Consider the following 18,561-nt stretch of genomic DNA (forward strand, 5'->3'; position numbering starts at 1 on the left):
AGGAATACGAAAGGGGACATGATAAGAAAGGAATACAAAAGGGGACATGATAAGAAAGGAATACAAAAGGGGACATGATAAGAAAGGAATACAAAAGGGGACATGATAAGAAAGGAATACAAAAGGGGACATGATAAGAAAGGAATACAAAAGGAGACATGATAAGAAAGGAATACAAAAGGAGACATAAGATGGGAATACAAAAGGGGACATAAGAAAGGAATACAAAAGGAGGCATGATAACAAAGGAATATAAAAAAAAGCATAACAAAAGAATACAAAAGGAGGTACAACAATAAAAGGAATACTATAGGAAGCATGGTAACAGCTACATATGTCTTTGGAGGTTGTGTGAGAAGTACAGTCTAGAAAGGACACTGAAATGATATAAGCATATAAGATCTTGTGGAATTTACAATCCAGTGTGAGTCATTGTTTGATGCTCATAAGACCAGGCATTGCTGTACTTGACAAACCAATGAAGGAAACCCAAGATCATGGATATTGCTATACCTGGGGATGTATGAATGGATGATAAAGAACTGGAGGAAATTAAGAAGTACAAACTACTAAAAGATGTGATTGCACTGAAGACAGTAACTGTTATCCCAGTAGTTGTAGGGGTTATTGGGAGCATTAACAACCAGGTTTGAGAAATTTGTTGGAGAAACTGGGATGGACATGAGAGTACAACATGCTCAGAAAAAACTGCTTCATTGGGGATAGTGAGGAATTTGAGACTGGTACTTGGATGTTAAATATTGTGGAAGAAGACCCTGTGAGACCCTTGACAACAGGTTTGTTGTCCACTCTTACAGAATTGACTGGAGCAAGTAAAATCGAGAGCTCTGAGAAGTGAAATGATAATAATAATAACTAAAATTCAAAGCTGACTTTGGCAGAATTTGAACTCAGAATGTAAAGTGAATAATAGTAGTAATAACTTCTGTCACCAGCACAAATAAAACATAGTAAAGATATAAAAGACAATTTTAACAATAAAAAATAGTAATGATCTATTGAATTAAAAAAAAAAAAGAAATGGCACCATAAAACAGTGTAAAACAGAAAATAAGTTCAATTATTAAGGAAATGTGAAAGGTCAAAAGTAAACAGACTGAAAGAGAAGAATGAAATAAATGCCATCCAGTGTTTGAAGTGAAGGAGTGCAGTAAAAGATGAGAGCAAGACAATAGAAATGCTAAGTGAAGATAAAGATGGAGTGCAATATATATGCAAGCAAAAGTTATTCAAGAAGAATAATATGAGAGAGGGGAGAATTTTTACAAAAGGTATATATATATATATATATATATATTATATATATATATATATATATATATATATATATATATATATATAACATATACTATTCTGATATTGGTAGGATCAAGTAAAAGGACTCCATCCAGCAAAAATATACACAGGATTTAAATGTGAGCTACCATAAGATTTATTCTTTGATAACACTAATTGAATGAGCTTGTATAGTAGTCTTTCCTGAGCCTGACATGACACACTATATAAATTCATTCAATTACAGCAATCCCTTGCCATATCGTGATTCACCTATCATGGTTTATTATTTAAGATTACATCGATTCCTTTGTGGTGTTGTTTTGCATTTATAATAAAATAAAGATATACAAATTATAAAAATAATAATAAAAAATATACAGTACAGTACTGCTTCTACTTTGCGGATTTTCACCTATCGCAGGGGTTTTGGAACATAACACCCATGATAGTTGAGGGATTACTGTACTGTACTACCAGGTCATGAAACTTATAGTTGCTCACATTTAAATCCAGTGTTTATTATTAAATTATATATACCTACAGAAAGAGAGAGAGATATATACACACAAAAAAAATTTCATCCGAAAGATGAATAAGTTTTTGGATGAATCAGGTTGAAAGCCTGTGGTAAGATTTCACAAAAAATTTACTAAATCATAAATTTAACAGGAGACTTTTATGAATATATATAAAAGATACACTAGCACACACACACAAGAAAATATTTCTACAGAGTGAAATGTGAGCAAAAGAAGATACAATTTGTCCACTTCTCCAGTTAGTATTTAACTGGGAAAGTTGAAAGAGAAACTCAACTCCTGTTCCAGTTGGAATTTGAAGTTAGAACATAAAAGAACATAACTAAATAAGGTACCAAAACACAAACTTGTAATACAACAAACTAAACAATCTGACAAACTGATACAATCCAATAATAATATTAAGTTGAAATAATAATTATATGTTGTATTGTTTATTGTGATTCTAAATTATCTTAAATTATAAGAGTTCAATGTGAAAAAGAACATCATTTGTAAAAAAAAAACAAAAAAACTGAGAGTATGGGTGGGGGCAATTAAAGTAAACTATTAATTAATAAAGACAGTGGTATGCACATTCACAAAGCATGTTTCTCTCCAAAAATTTGTGAGATAAAGGTACAGGTATGTTTTTATGGTTAAGAAGCTCCCTTTGAAACCACATGGTTTTGGATTCAGTCCAATTGCACAGAATTTTGGGTGTTTTCTACTATAGCTCAATCAATGGCTTGTGAGTGAATTTGGTATACGGAACTAAAGGGAATCTGTTGTGCATACATGTGTGTGGTCTAGATATCACATGATGGTTTGAAACGAGTGAAATTGTTTGTTATAAGTTTTCCTTGAAAAACATATCTGGCCATAGAGAAATATTACCTTGCTTGGAAACGGGTCAGAGTTGTCAACAGGAAAGGAATCCAGCTTTAGAAAATTTACTTCAAAACATTCCATCTGACCCATGGAAAAGGGGACATTAAAGGAGGATTATAATGATGATGACGTTGATGATAAAATGGTAAGATGGTTTAATTCCTATTTTTTCTTTTACTTAATCTTTTCATAATTATTTTATAATGATACACACAAGATTTTCAATTGGTTTTGAAAATAATGAATTTGGAAGGATTAAAAATAAAACAAGTAACTTGTTTCCATTATTAAGCTGAAAGTTTATAACTAGTCTTAACAAAAAGATTCTTATATAAAAATAATAATAGAGGGGTTTAAATTTAAACAAAAACACTAAAAAAAAAAGAGCTAATTCTGTATGATAAGAATCAGGTGGTCTCAAGCAAGGAACTGGATGAAAAGGGTTAAGAAATCACATGACTTCTAAGTTTAAGCTGTCTGTACAAAAGACTGAGAACAAATTAGAAAACTGCACTATGAAAATACAAGGTTAAGAAAATGTATAACCATCTAACATAAACACACCACTGAAAAGCATGATGCTGTGGGTTTTTCTGTCTGACAGAAACACATGTCAATGAAAAGCTTTTTCTCAGACAAAACCCACATCATGCCTTTCATTCTCATCAGTCAGTGCAGGGACAATCTTGTATCACTCTGATATATACTGTTTTGTAACAAACACTCACACACACATACAAAATACAACCCCCACCCCCCCAAAAAAACAATAGTAAGCCTTTCAATGGTGTGTATATACATTAGGTATGATACACAGATGGCTATTTTAATTGAAGACATTGAGAAAATGTTTTGAAATATCACACATATTTCTGAAGACTATTTTTACCTTTGGGAGTTTACAGTCTATTATAATAATTTGTTATAAACTTAATATGTATAAATGACACAGCAGTGGTTCCCAAACCCTCCTTGGCACTCAGACCACATTCCTAATGCCCCCCATCTCACCCTCCCCACCACTTTCAGCAGCAAATTCAAAACAACCTATCAATATTTTATTTTACACCTATCACTCCATTATCATCCCACTTTTCTTCAACACCCCTGATATACAGGGATAAGTGTGTATAAACAATATACACAGGTGAGTATATAAGCTGAAAATTTTACTAACCATTACTTCATTATAATGAATAAGATAGATACAACTTATTAACATGTATTGTCTGCACAATTGTGTTTGGTGCCATAACATAAATAATCCTTCCTACTATAGGTAGGAGGCCTGAAATTTCGCAGGAGGGGGCCAGTTGATTATTATGTTGACACCAATGCTTGACTGGTGCCTTGTTTAATCTACCCCAGAAGGATGAAAAGCAAAGTTGACCTTTATATGATTTGAAATGTAAAGAATTGGAAGAAATACCACTAAGCATTTTGCCTAATGTGTTAATGATTCTGCCCACCATAACATAATAAACATAGATGAACATGTACAAATATATAGAAAAAAATATATATATACAAATATGTATACATAATATACATTCATATTAATGAATACAATATGCAACAAAAAATATAAAATATATAGAGGAACTTGCTGCATGGGCATTAAATATTAGAAAGTGGTAGTGGAAATGGTGGTGTTCATGGTGATGGTGGTGGTTATTTATACAGGGTAGCAGTGATGATAAAAAAAAAAATGGGGATCTTTACATTCTAACATTGTATGAAAATGACAAAATAATATTGGAATTTGTAAAATTTGCATTATAATAACAAAAATCCTTTACCAAAAGTGAAAACAACTACAATCTCATTTCATTGGGAATTTACTTGCACTACAGAAAGCTGACTTTAAATTCACTCCTCATACTAACTTAAAGACATCATTGGGATTTAACAACTCTTCTTTTGAGAAATGTTTCCTTGAGTTTGGGGACAGTACAATATGAATGGATTTGAATTGTTGATCGCTTACAGCTTAGTTGCTACATACTCACTCAATTGAGCAATCTGTATCCCATATCAAATAATATTAACTTGTCATGTTCTTAGTGACCAGTGTATATATATATATATATGTGTGTGTGTGTGTGTGTGTATGTGTGTGTGTGTGTGTGTGTGTGTCATGTCATGTTCTTTAGGAAAAAACTTTATGAACCCACAAGCCTAAGTTTTTTAGACCCAGCATATTTATTTGTATATATTCATACATATATACAGAGATGTATCTAATTATAAAAGCACTGGTTCTAATAGTGTTTGTTCACTGGTTTGCTCCAAGTTGACTAAACATTAGTCCAGTATCTAAATTTTTTGGGGGAGGGGGAGGTATTTAAAAAAGCACAAAATCCCGCTCTCCAAAAAAAAGAAAAAAAGAAAAAGAAAAATACATTAAGTGAATAACTAATTAATTAATATAAATTTTTAAATGTTAAAATCCACACTGCAAATATAAATACCAGAAATAGAAGAACCCATGAATATAAAGCATCAACCTTAAATTTAAGGTGAATATATTTAATTCCAAAAATTGTTTGAAGAACTTGAAGATAAATAATGTAAAAAACAGGCACCGTCAAATAGTTTAAACCAGAATAGTTTAGAAAGAAAGAAAAAAAAAAGAGACCCCTCAACAGGTAGAATTCTATCTGGATAATTCTTTTGTTTCTAAGGAATGTGAGAAAATAGGTCAGAGTGTTCTAAATAAAATTAGTGCATTGTTAGCTAAAAAATATAACATCAAATTTAAAGGGATATTGCTCTTAGAATATTTATTTTAGGTAAGAGGTTTAAAGGTTGCAGATCAAGTGTACTTACTGCTTTATCCTGGGAAAGAACAAAAAAACAAAATAATTTCATTATTGACTTTTAATAAGTGAATTTGGGCCAGAAATGTAATTTTTTTCATTTTTGTATTTGGTTTGCAAGGTTCTTGATGTGAATACATATGTTGAAACAAATTTTGTTGTATCTTGGTAGGGTCATTATGTTAATAATACTCACATACACACTAGTTCTACGTCACCTCTTTATTATTAGTCAATTGGTAAAGTGGAGTAGAGAGGGCATATCATTGATGAGGTTGCGAATGGTGACGAAAGGACTTTGACAACCATAACTGATTGATTAATTAACCAAACAATCTATTAGTTAATTGGTTAAATAATTTACCAACTGAAAATTAATCAAGAAATGTAACAACTACTCTGTGTGTGTGCGCTTATGAGATACAACCAAATTGTTATTTAGTTTTACCTTTAACAAAGTTATGTTTGATTCCTTTTTAAGTGAGTCCTTTTGTTTAATTTCATCTGAAGCGAATCTGTGTTAATTTATCAAACCTTATTACACACACACACACAAAAAAAAAAGTCAGAAATTTCATAAATTATGAAAAAATGATTTTAAAAAAAAATATAAATATGCAATTGTGGTGTGAAGCACCTAAGTGTTCATTATTTTGCTATAAATTAATAATAAAATTTGTTTTCAGGAACTAGAGTATTTTATAAAATGGAATGAGGTACTCATGTCTGATTGAACCGACAGTATTTATTTTTAACTATCCAAGATAATATGGAAAACAAGTTGTAAACGAGTATCACCATTATATCGTTGTTTGTTTCCAATCCTCCATAAAAACATATCCAGCCATGCTGTAATATTATCTTACTTGGAAACAGGTGGGGCTTGGCAATATGAAGAACATCTAGTCATAGAAAATCTGCTTCAATCAATTCTCTCTGACACATGCAAACATGGAAAAGTAGATGTTAAAATTATTATGGTTGTATTTAATAAATATATCTTAAACTGAAAGGTAATAACCTTATTCTGCTTAAAATATTAGTAATATCACATACACTGTAATCAGAATTTTCCATTCCCATAATCCAGAACAGTATGAAATTTTTATTTTGAAAATTAAAAAGCTCAAACCATTGCTTTTGATTCTAACATTTTAAAGAAAACTTGGTCAAAAAATAAAAAATTTTGCCATCAAATTTTTCATATGGACATTGGACATTCACTCTTTCCATGAATAAAGGGAGACTTTCACCAATTCCTCTAGACACAAAGATACCACTGTAAATGGTAAATAACATAGAAGAGGAAATGTAACTTACTTCAAGAAACAAAACCACATCACATTCTCACTTATAATAGACAGCTTCCAAAGTGGAACACCCCACCAACTTCCTTATATCTGTTAGTAATAAACATTACCGTATGACTTAAAGCTATTCATGTTATTAACACTCACTATTTCTGCCTAAGAGATACTGGTGTTATAAAATAGTATTTGGAAAATTGTTGTACTATAATTTCAGTCGCTCAATGGAAGTTAAAATTCATAAAGTTGGGAATCACAAAAGGAAATTTAAAAAAAAAGTGATTATAGGCGTAGGAGTGGCTGTGTGGTAAGTAGCTTGCTTATGAACCACATGGTTCCAGGTTCAGTCCTACTGCGTGGCACCTTGGGCAAGTGTCTTCTACTATAGCCTCGGGCTGACCAAAGCCTTGTGAGTGGATTTGGTAGACGGAAACTGAATGAAACCCATCGTATATATGTATGTGTATATATATATGTATGTATGTGTGTGTATACGTTTGTTCCCCCCCCACTTCAACATTGCTTGACAACTGACGCTGATGTGTTTACGTCCCTGTAACTTAGCAGTTCGGCAAAAGAGACTGATAGACTAAGTACTAGGCTTACAAAGAATAAGTCCTGGGGTCAATTTGGTCAACTAAAGGCAGTGCTCCAGCATGGCCAGTCAAATGACTGAAACCAGTAAAAGAGTAAAGAGTATAACAATATTATAATATGGTTATAATAAAGCTATCCTTATTTACATACACACACGAAGGTGTGGTTAAGAAGTCTGCTTCCCAACCATATGGTCTCAAGTTCAGTCCAACCGTGTGGCACCATGGGCAAGTGTATTCTATTATAGCACTGAGCTGACTAAAATCTTGTGTGTGGATTTGGTAGAGGAAAAACTTTAAAGAGCCTGTCATGTACCTGTGTATGTATGTGTGTGTGTATGTATGTGTATTCTTGCCTTGATATGTGATGGTTGTAAATGAGTACAACTGACATACAAGTGAGGATGTTTGTTACCAAACTTCTGTGAACAATATGACCTTGCTTGGAAACAGGTGAGGGATGGTGACAGAAAGGGCATCCAACTGGAGAAAATCTGTCTCAATGAATTCCATCTGCTCCATGCAAGCATGGAAAAGTAGACGTTAAATGACGATGACACACAAACCTTTACTAAAATACATACATACAGACACAAATTCATTTAAGTGCATGTGATTTAAAGAATGCTTTCATTTTAATCTGAGGTTGTTTATTGTTTTGGTTCTTATATTCCCTGAAAGTTAACAATTCCATTGAAGAATGCTGACATGCAATATTTAGAGAATGACATACATTTCAGGAGATGCTAAATAGAATGCATTTCTGAAGAAGATAAAAATTCTAGGATCCAAAGGAATAAATTTCACAAATTAAGAGCAAGGATTTAAAATATTGCTATAAATCATTCACAGGATGGTGTCTTGAAATGTTCCAATGACATATAGAGATGGTAAACTTTAGATAATTTTCAAATGATCTGGGTATATTCAAAAGTAAAGAGTGGAAACTGATATCATGGCAATTTATATCTTCCCTAAAATAAAGCTATATCAATGTTTAGTATAATCAGTGTGACATTACAGAAGACTAGGTCTTTCGATTACACTGGCAATGACCTTAATTGCTTTTCATCACAGTCAAGATTTCAAAATTTAGATAGTTTACTTTATGTAGAGCAAACAATCTGGACTTTTATATGTTTATGTAGAGTGATCCTGCAAGTGAAAGGTATCAAACCAACTAAAATAGATCAATTATTTATATCTTAAAAAAAAAAAGGTAAATGATTTCACAAACTAGAAAAGCTAAGACAGCTCGTACTTATATCTTCAGATACTCTAGAATTAAGAAGATGAAGGAGTACAGAGGTTTGGTAACAATTATTCATTTGCCTGAAATTGGGTGTAAAGGATTAAGGATGCTGTACTGACTGTCCTTATACTATAACTACGTGGTCAGTTTACTTTCAATTAATTACATTAGAGGTAGCTGGTACTAAAGACCATTTATTTATTACATGTGGACTATGATGACTAATTAGAGAGAGAGAGAGAGAAAGAGAACACTGATAAGAATTGATGATAGCTTTGAAGCTTAAAACATTCAGTAAATATCACAATAGAAATATCAAAGAGATATAGAGAGAGGGAGGAAGAATGAAATAAGAGAATATAGATGGAATCAGAGAGACAAGCAAAGAGAAAGATAAAAGCACTTAAGCAAGACTAAGGCACTTAGGCAAAAAGCAGGCATATACAAAAGATACAGGAAAAGATAGAGAGCAAGAAAGAGAGAAAATAGCAAGAGAAAGGAGAGAAAGAATAAAACAATTTTGTATAAAGTATGATCAGTGCCAACAGTAAGAACAGTAAGATATTTGAGAGAGAGAGAGAGAGAGAGAGAGAGAGAGAGAGAGAGAGAGAGAGAGAGAGAGAGAGAGAGAGAGAAGAGATGGGAAGGAGTGAGAATTCATAAATTTTTGAGAAAAAGAACATACAATTGTTAGAAACTAAACAAGAAAAAAAAAAATAATGATTAAAACTATATTATTGATTTATGGGGGACAAACTGACATAAATTAGCTACACAACAACAATAATATTGAAAAATGTAAATAAAATCAACTAACCTTAAATATATTTCAAGTTTCACTTCCGAATCGGCAGAAAAGCTGTCACTTGTAAATCTTCCTTTACATTCAACTGAAAATAGAACCAAAATTCATCATCACTCTCATAGTCACATAATTTCAACTTTTAAAAACGTGTGTGTGTGTGAATTCTGACTGATCCTTACAAGCATGGAAAAGTCAATGTGGGTAGTGATTTTTCCTTTCTCTGTTTGAAGTTAGGGTACTCCTAATATTGTACCGCTGGTGGCTTACAAAGTTAGGGTTAGGTGCTGTATTTTGGGGTGGGGGGTGATGGTTCCGATTTTTAGATGGGTGTGAATCAGTGTTTGAGTGTTGTTTAGAATTTCGTATTTTCAGGAAAGGGTTGTTGGAAGCATGCTCTGTTTGAAAGATGGTTTCTAGTTTGAGAACCAAGAGATGCTTTTCTCCCAGCGTTGGAGGGATTTCAGTTCTTCTTTAACACAATTCTTTTTCCATAGTTTGGAGATCTTGTGAATTTGTGTTTCAGGTTCATCTGTAATGGCTTTGATCTGGAATTTATGTGGGAGAATTAATGGTGTCCAATTGAACCATTTTTCATATACATCAAAAGAGATATCTCAAGAATTCAATCACTACTACCATCCACAAGTCACTTTCAGGGCACTTGACCATTTAACATCCTACTACTATCATGGCACTCCCACATTCTTCTTCTTCTCCTCCTCCTCCTTCCTCTTCTTCCCTGCCAAGAATTCACAATGACCTCAAACCCACAAGAGTAAACAAGAGAGACAGAAACAAGGAAAATGCCCCTTGTGTCTGAATACTATGCAAATATTCTTTTGAAAAATTTTTCTTTGAATTTTTCCAAAATTTAATTGTTTCCCATACTTATAGTTGAAAAAGTCTCAATGACTGAAACCGGTACTGAAATGTTTTTTATAAAATTATTTTAGCATTTTCTACCTTGACTTTTTTTTTCCAGATATATATATGTATGTATATATATATAAAAGAATTCAATACATACCAAAAGGTACAATATTCTGCATTTCCACTCTGAACATTCCAGTAGCGACATCACTACAAGTCCATAAATTACGAGCCTTTTCAACGCAGCCTGGTTCTAATCCTGGTTCTGGTTCAGGAGAGTCATTCTGAAATAGACATATATCTATAATAATCAAAAATGGATACGTAATAATGTTATCGGAGGCTGTTTAATGTATTTTCTTCCACTACTTACTCTGCCCATGCTAGTACAGTTTGGACTGATATTTATATAAAACATTATCATGGCCAGATGCCTTTCCTGTTACCAACCCTTACTTGTTTCTCATGTAAGGGATTTTTTTCATTCCAGAATTCTGAGTTATTCCAAAGTGCAGAATACATTGACAATGAATGTAAACATGGACATCATATTTGCTGCTCAGATGGTCCCATGTGAAAATGCAGAACATTTACACACACACACACACACACACTTTATATATACCTATGAAAAACTTTGTTTTTTTAACTGTAGAACTCAAGGTAAAGCTATAAATAACGGCATGCAAATATTGGGTTAAAGACTCTTTCCTATTGCTCAAATTCAGTTTTGAAATATAGGGTGGCTGGAGGTCAAAAGTAGACCTGGCCAAGGTGACAAGCAATTTTTGTCTCCACATAATCATTCTTGTAAGCACAAGTTCTTTCCTATGAATACACTTATACCAGTTTCAGTTTCTGTTATTAAGTTTAGGGCCATCATTACAATTGTCTCTAGTTGCTAAAGGGTCAGCATTTTGTACTTTCTTAGTGTACTGGAAGTGATGTGCTCAATCACACATGCTTTTAATCTTACCAAGCTCGACCAAGCTAGGCATTATTATGTAGGTACCAGTAATACAATGGTTCAGAAGGACATCTTTCAAGAACATGCAAACTCACAAAATAACCTAAAAACTGTTCAGCTCAAGGTTAGGCTTGATCACGTTTAATCTTGAGAGTGCTGCCTAAATTTGTTTAAGATGGCAGGGTGTGATCTGAAGAATACTTTGCTTTTTCTAACAGGTAGATCAACGATGTAGAGGCTTCCTTGATGAGTAAAAATACTGAAAAGGTGTAATATTAGATGATGATGATTGATAATAAAGAATCTCACTGCATGGCAGCTTAGACAAGTGGCTTGGGTTGCTCAATGCCTTGTGAAATTGGGAAATGGCAACTGTATGGAAGCCAGTCTCCAACACATATAAAGACATTGAGTAAAGCACATTAGAGTGAGAAACAAGTAAAGCTTGGCATAATGAGGGGCATTTTGGCTGCAGGATATTGCCTCAAAAAACAGAAAAAAAAAAACCCTCTCCAATTTGGAAAGAGCAGATATAAAAATGAAACATCGTTGAATACTCACAGACATAACACGGATGAAATTCATTAAAATTCTTGTTTTCTCTTCAACAGAGCAGCAGATATCTAAAGTCATATTTAAGGAAATAATTTCTTTTCGGGAGAAGAAAACACTTAAACAAAAAACAAACAAATAAACAAAATCTGAAGAATATGTGTTTGGTTGGAATATGAAAATATCTGTTGTTTCTTTATTTAGAGAGCAAATACGGTGTTGAAGCAAATTTATAAATAATAGCTTACAATACAAAAGCAAAATTCTTTAGAAGGATACGTTCTCCGGTAAGCTCAAGACATACAGTAATATAGTCATGGACTTTGGCAGTTAGGTAAGCACATTTCAATGATGTTTGTAAGAGATGTGTAAGTGGAGGTCGCCATCTTTCAACACGGTAGTCCCACATCACTTTATTTAACATCCTAAACACAAAATGAAAAGATATGTTTATATTCATTATCTGCATGTGTGTGTGTGTGTGTATAAATATATATATATATATAAATTCAAAGCTACATGTTTCAGTATCATGGTAATTTATTTACACAATGTATTACATTTCTGTCATGTACGCATATACAGACATATTCACATGTACTCCTATATTACAGAAGCATTGCACTTCTGAAAAATCTTGCTGTCATGCAATGTTTTGTAACATGAAACTGGTTTCCCCCATTTGCTTTCCAGTGATGTGGAAATCAATGAATATGGAATCAACAGGAAAATACATTTTGCTCTATGGAACTCCATATAGCAAAACACTCAGTGGTCTAAACATTCCATAATATATATATATATATATATATATATATAACATATATAACATAACATAACATATAATATAACATATATAACTTATATTATATATAACATATATAACTCATATATATATATATATATATATATATAAAACATATATAATATATGTATAATGCATATATAACATATATAATATAAATATATCGATCTCAGAAGGATGCGAGGTAAAGCTGAGCTCGGCAGGATTTGATCTCAGAGCATAGGATCCCAGAAGGAATACCACAATACAATCGGTTCAATATTCTAACAATTTTGCCAATCCTTTAAATATTTAAATATCCAAGTAAAGTTATTCTTAGTTAAATTATCAGTCTTTAGACTATAATCCTCATCTTCAGAGATGAGGGCTTTTTTTTTTGTAGTTGGGGAGGGTATTTACATCTCCAATGTTTTAATTGAAGAACAAACTAACCCAAACATATCATCATCATCATCGCTGTTTTAATGCCTGCGTTTCCATGGTCTGGAGTAAATTGGAGCAGAGTTTTTTTATGGTTGAATTCATTCCCTGTCACCAACCTCACTTGTTTCCAAGTGGAAAAACATAGGTTTACATTTCTAAAATTGAGGCTAACACTATATAAAAATGTTAAGATTTAATAACCAGCCAATTTATGATTTTATTCAGTAGATTCTTAGTTTATATGGAAACAATTTTACAGACTTACATCAAAGCTTTATTGTAGTCTTTGGCATGGAAATATTCTTCTCCCATCTGCACCACTGTAAAGACATAATAAATCAGAGACTATAGCAGAATGAAGATGATTTAAGAGAGATACACAACTACGGTATAAACATTCTAAAGACTAAAACAGATATAGAGAAGGTCAATAAACATTCATTGTACAGGCATACAACATGCACATGTAGATTGTGAACACATCATCATCGTTTAACATCCGCTTTCCATGCTAGCATGGGTTGGACGGTTCAACTGGGGTCTGGGAAGCCTGAAGGCTGCACCAGGCCACGCTCGGATGGTGTTTTTTTATGTGCCACCGACACAGGTGCCAGACGAGGTTGGCGAACGGCCACGCTTGGATGGTGTTTTTTACGTGCCACTGGCACGGAGGCCAGGCGAGGCTGGCACGGCCACAATCGGATGGTGTTTGTTACGTGCCCACAGCACGGAGGCCAGTCGATGCGGTACTGGCTACGGCCATGTTCGGATGGTTTTCTTATGTGCCACAAAACTACAAATTCCATTGATGTTCATCGATTTTGATTTGATTTGATTTTGATCATTAACATAATGTATGTGTCACCCTACATTCAACAAACACAACATAGACAACACACACACATAAAGATACAAAGCACACATATATGAAGGCAAAAGAGTGAGAGGGAGAGGAAGAGAGAGACTATTATGTGATCACTTGCCTTGTTAGAAATAGCAATCACGTCTCTCTCAAGTAACACTAATGTAAACCTAGAACCATTATGTTTGAGAAACTCAAAACAACTGGACAGTCACACCACTGAAAAGAAGCCTTCAAGATTACTGCTGATGCTAAATGTGCATGCATGCATACATGCACACACACACAAATATATACATATAACCTTATATGTGGTTGCTAGAGCAGCCAGAAATAGCAGCTGAATCTTTCTCATATATCAGTCAATTAACTTTAAAAAAGGGAAAGGTTTATTATATAACGCAATTCTAGGTAACTAACGGGGGTGGGTGGGGAACACAGGATGGCCATGGCTGAAATGCCTTTGAATATAGGTCTTCTCAACAACATATACACATGCATATTATGGCAACAACATCAATAAATGAACAATAACGCAATTCTAGGTAACTAACGGGGGTGGGTGGGGAACACAGGATGGTCATGGCTGAAATGCCTTTGAATATAGGTCTTCTCAACAACATATACACATGCATATTATGGCAACAACATCAATAAATGAACAATAACTCAAACTTACTTAAATGTCTTTTCATTCTTGGAGACTTGTATTTTTTGAACTGAGCCACGGCACTACTTAACTGAGGAATGATAATCCACTACAAATAAATAATAAGACTGAATTTATATATGTATAAAACATCATTTGACATTCACTTTTCCATGGGGCAGACAGAATTTGCTGAAGCAGATTTTCTATGGCCAAAGTTGATAGAATAAGGGACAGAAAATGTTCCATTAATATATACAATCTATCTATATATATATATATATAAATATAAAGAAATGTGGATGCAAGGCAAACTTCACCTATGCCTGTATATGAATAATATAAATAAATATACATACATACCTTTCACATACAGTAAACTAAATATGATATACACATACAACTATGTTTTCAAATTAAACTATGACCTCACTTACTAAACTACACTATTAATGTTATGCTAGATGGTATTTCAAAAAAAATTTTGTCTTGTCCAAATTTACCATCTCAACACCTGTACAAATTAGTATACTTACTGCCATTAAGTAATTCTATGCTGTCTTCAGTTAGTCAAGAGACAAGCTAGACATCCAATAGATTTAAAACTAATATCAGCCTTTGAAGTTATAAAAATTCACACAATATTGCTAACATCTTAGAAAAAGATGTGTGTTAAACATCATATTGTTTTACATTATATATTCACATTTTACCTAATGCAAAAAAGGTTCTCTATGGCAAATTATCAGTGAATACTCCTTTATACAAGCCAAATATAGCCCAAACATAATTGAATTGTTCTAAATGTTTGATTATTTTCAACACTGATTTTGTGTGCAAACTACATTTTGTGTCTGGGGAGAGTTATATTGTCTTAATGCCTTATTATCCAAACACACTCATTGGTTCGATTTCCACTCATTTACTATTTATATATTTTTTCTTCCAAAATTTTTGTGGCTTTTGTAACCTTGCCAATTGATGTTGACATTAAGACTGTATGACTCTTCCCAAACACAACAAAATTTGCTTCAACACATGAATTCACAAAGTATTTTTCAAATCAGATACAAAAACAAAGTACATTTTGTATTTTGAACTATTTACAAATACAAAAAAAAACAGTCAATTTTTGTTTACCTAAAATTATGAAAAATGACTTTAGCCAAAATATCCTTTATTTTCATTTTATTTTCTTTTTGTGTAAGTCGGACAATCTAAAGAAAGAAATAAAGCTAAAAAATAACTAAGACCACCAGCTTCTTATAATATATATTTCAGGTACAAAGGCTAATTCATCAGAAGTGAACAGAGTAAAGAAATGTGACATTTCTTTACTCTGTTCTCTAACTTGCCTTGTTTGCATTGTAAGAAACTCTCCATCTTTACCAATTGTTATTAAACTTCTTAATCTATCACAAGCTACAATGCACTTCAATCTGGAGAAAGCATTGATTCTGAATATGATGAAAATTATTTAGATATCAAGAATGCGTATGGCTACATTCCAGATTGCAGTGGCGGGGTGGGGTGGGGGTGAAAATGAGTAATAACAAAATTATATTACATACCGAATGATCTACATCTCTTTCCATATTTTGAAGAGCCATAATACCTTCCTTTTCTTTCTCAATATCAGGAGGATCAATACCTGGAAAAAAAAAGAAAAGAAATAAAATAGGGAGTAACAATTATATTCTTTTAATTTTTTACTTGTTTCAGTCATTAGATTTCAGCCATACTGGGGCAAAATTTTGAAGAGTTTAGTCAAACAAATTGACTCCACCACTTATTTTCTTAAAGCATGGTACTTTTTATAATTAATCTCTTTTGCTGACCTCGTAACTTACATAGGTATAAACAAATCAACACCAGTTGCCAAGTGGTGGTAGTAGACAAACACAAACATACATGCACATAGATACATAAATGGACACATACACAATCAGTGTCTTTCTATTTTCCTCTGCCAAATCCATTCACAAGATTTTTGTTGGCTTGGAGCTCTAGAAAGTGATAGTTGCCTAATGAGCCATGCAGTGGAATTGAATCCAGAACCATATAGTTCTAAATGTTTGATTATTTGCAACACTGCTTTTGCATGTAAACTACATTTTGTATCTTGGGAGACTCATACTGTCTTAATGCCTTATTATCTAACACACTCACCGGTTTGATTTCCACTCATTTATTATTAATATATTTTTTCTTCGAAAATTTTTGTTCCTTTTGCAACCTTGTCAATGGATGTTGACATTAAGGCAGTATGATTCTTCCCAGACAATAAAATTTGCTTCAACACATGAATTCAAACTTCTCACCACACAGCCACCTATATCCTTAATACATTTCAATAATTCTTTAAAAAATTTTCATAATCCTTGCTTCAGGTTTATATTACTCTTTTATAAATTCCAGCAAGCTGGCAGCAAGGTAATGGCTATGTGGTTGGGAAGCTTGTTTCCCAACCACATTGTATTGGGTTGGGTCCCATTGTATGGCACCTCAGCACTGGGTCAACCAAAGCCTTGTGATGGATATGGTAGATGAAAACTGAAAGAACCCTGGTATATATATAGGGGGTAGTGGTGCAAAAGTAGGTTTACAGTTATGAAAAAAGAAAACACATACAATACTCATTTATTTTTTATCAAAAAAAATAAAAGTTACAATAAAAGTATTATTATAGTTATGATTAATGTATTATGATAAATGACACTGAAAATATCAAAAATGAATCTAGCTTTTAATTTTTTCAATAAAAACGAGTATTGTACATGGGGTCTTTTTTTTATAACTGTATACCTACTTTTTCACCCACCCCTGTATGTATATATGCATGTGTGCATCCATGTTTCAGTATTCTATTATCTTCAGCCTTTCATGGGAGAAATTTTACCTTGTCTGGAAACAGGCTAAGTGTTGGCAACAGTGTGTGTGTGTGTGTGATAGTGGAGAGGAACAAAAAATAAATCCATGAACTCAAAACGGCTTATATCCTTATTGAGTAGGTATAACTTGAAGGCTCAAACTGTTCACTATATAATGGTGATGATGATTATTTTCAGCTAGACAGCAGGTATCCCTAGGCATTTTCCTTTAATTTATCATGCCATTCAGTGATTATTTGCAGAACTCTTTATGTATATTTCTAATTATTCAGGGAGCGATAGTCAGGCTTTGCCTTGCTGCTGAGGTCTGACAAGATCAAAATATTCTCAGCATTGTCACCACAGCAATAGCAGCACAAGTACAGTGTAACAGTTTTAAAAATAATTAGGCAGTTTCCTTAAAAAAAAACCCAAAAGACAAAAAACCCTCTATTATTAAAGAACTGAGGTAACCTGCTTTTTAAAAATAGGGGTCATGGAGAGAGAGAGAGTGAGAGAGAGAGAGTGAGAAAGAAAGAGAGAGAGTGTGTACAAAAAAATGTCACTTACTTTGATGTCCTTGTCTCCAGGGTCTTTGACCATAAAAATCTAAATTGCCCAAATTTTCAAGTGGATTCCAGTTAAGTTGACTAGTTACAGGCTGAATGAAGAAAATAACCGAAATTACAATGAACAATTTGAAACTCTATAAGGTATAATGGAACAATCACATGAAATATATGTCATGATCTTTATTATCAACAAAATAAGTTTCTAATTACAATGGAACTAAATTAGAAATTAACAAGCAACTTTTATATTCTTTACAAAAAATTATTAATCCAATTATTTCTGAGGTCAAAATGCGTGTCCAACCTTTGTTTTTACTTGAAGTAAAAACAAATAAACACAATGGATATCATCTTTGGAACCTGTTGTCATCTTATAGGTTCACTGCTGTATCACTACCATCTACTGATGGTATCACTGTGAGCAGTATCACTACCATCTACTGCCATCACCATCATCAATGCAACAATACCCACTGCTGCCATTAGCTGCTAGTGTCTATGTTT

At 32.9% G+C, this 18,561-nt stretch overlaps 1 protein-coding gene across 1 annotated transcript in view; it reads right to left on the reverse strand.

The window, feature by feature from the left end:
• LOC115222501 (trafficking protein particle complex subunit 11) overlaps positions 1-18,561 on the reverse strand; it is a 66,256-nt gene that overhangs the window by 22,904 nt on the left and 24,791 nt on the right. The window contains exons 11-19 of the mRNA XM_036511620.1: positions 18,056-18,146; positions 16,187-16,266; positions 14,646-14,724; positions 13,370-13,424; positions 12,156-12,301; positions 11,886-11,947; positions 10,515-10,641; positions 9,500-9,572; positions 5,538-5,546 (exon numbers count right to left, since the gene is read on the reverse strand). Coding sequence (XP_036367513.1) covers positions 5,538-5,546; positions 9,500-9,572; positions 10,515-10,641; positions 11,886-11,947; positions 12,156-12,301; positions 13,370-13,424; positions 14,646-14,724; positions 16,187-16,266; positions 18,056-18,146 — 722 coding nt within the window. The remainder of the gene's footprint in view (positions 1-5,537; positions 5,547-9,499; positions 9,573-10,514; positions 10,642-11,885; positions 11,948-12,155; positions 12,302-13,369; positions 13,425-14,645; positions 14,725-16,186; positions 16,267-18,055; positions 18,147-18,561) is intronic.

The sequence above is a fragment of the Octopus sinensis genome, linkage group LG20, assembly GCF_006345805.1.
Source record: "Octopus sinensis linkage group LG20, ASM634580v1, whole genome shotgun sequence".
Lineage (NCBI taxonomy): Eukaryota > Metazoa > Mollusca > Cephalopoda > Octopoda > Octopodidae > Octopus > Octopus sinensis.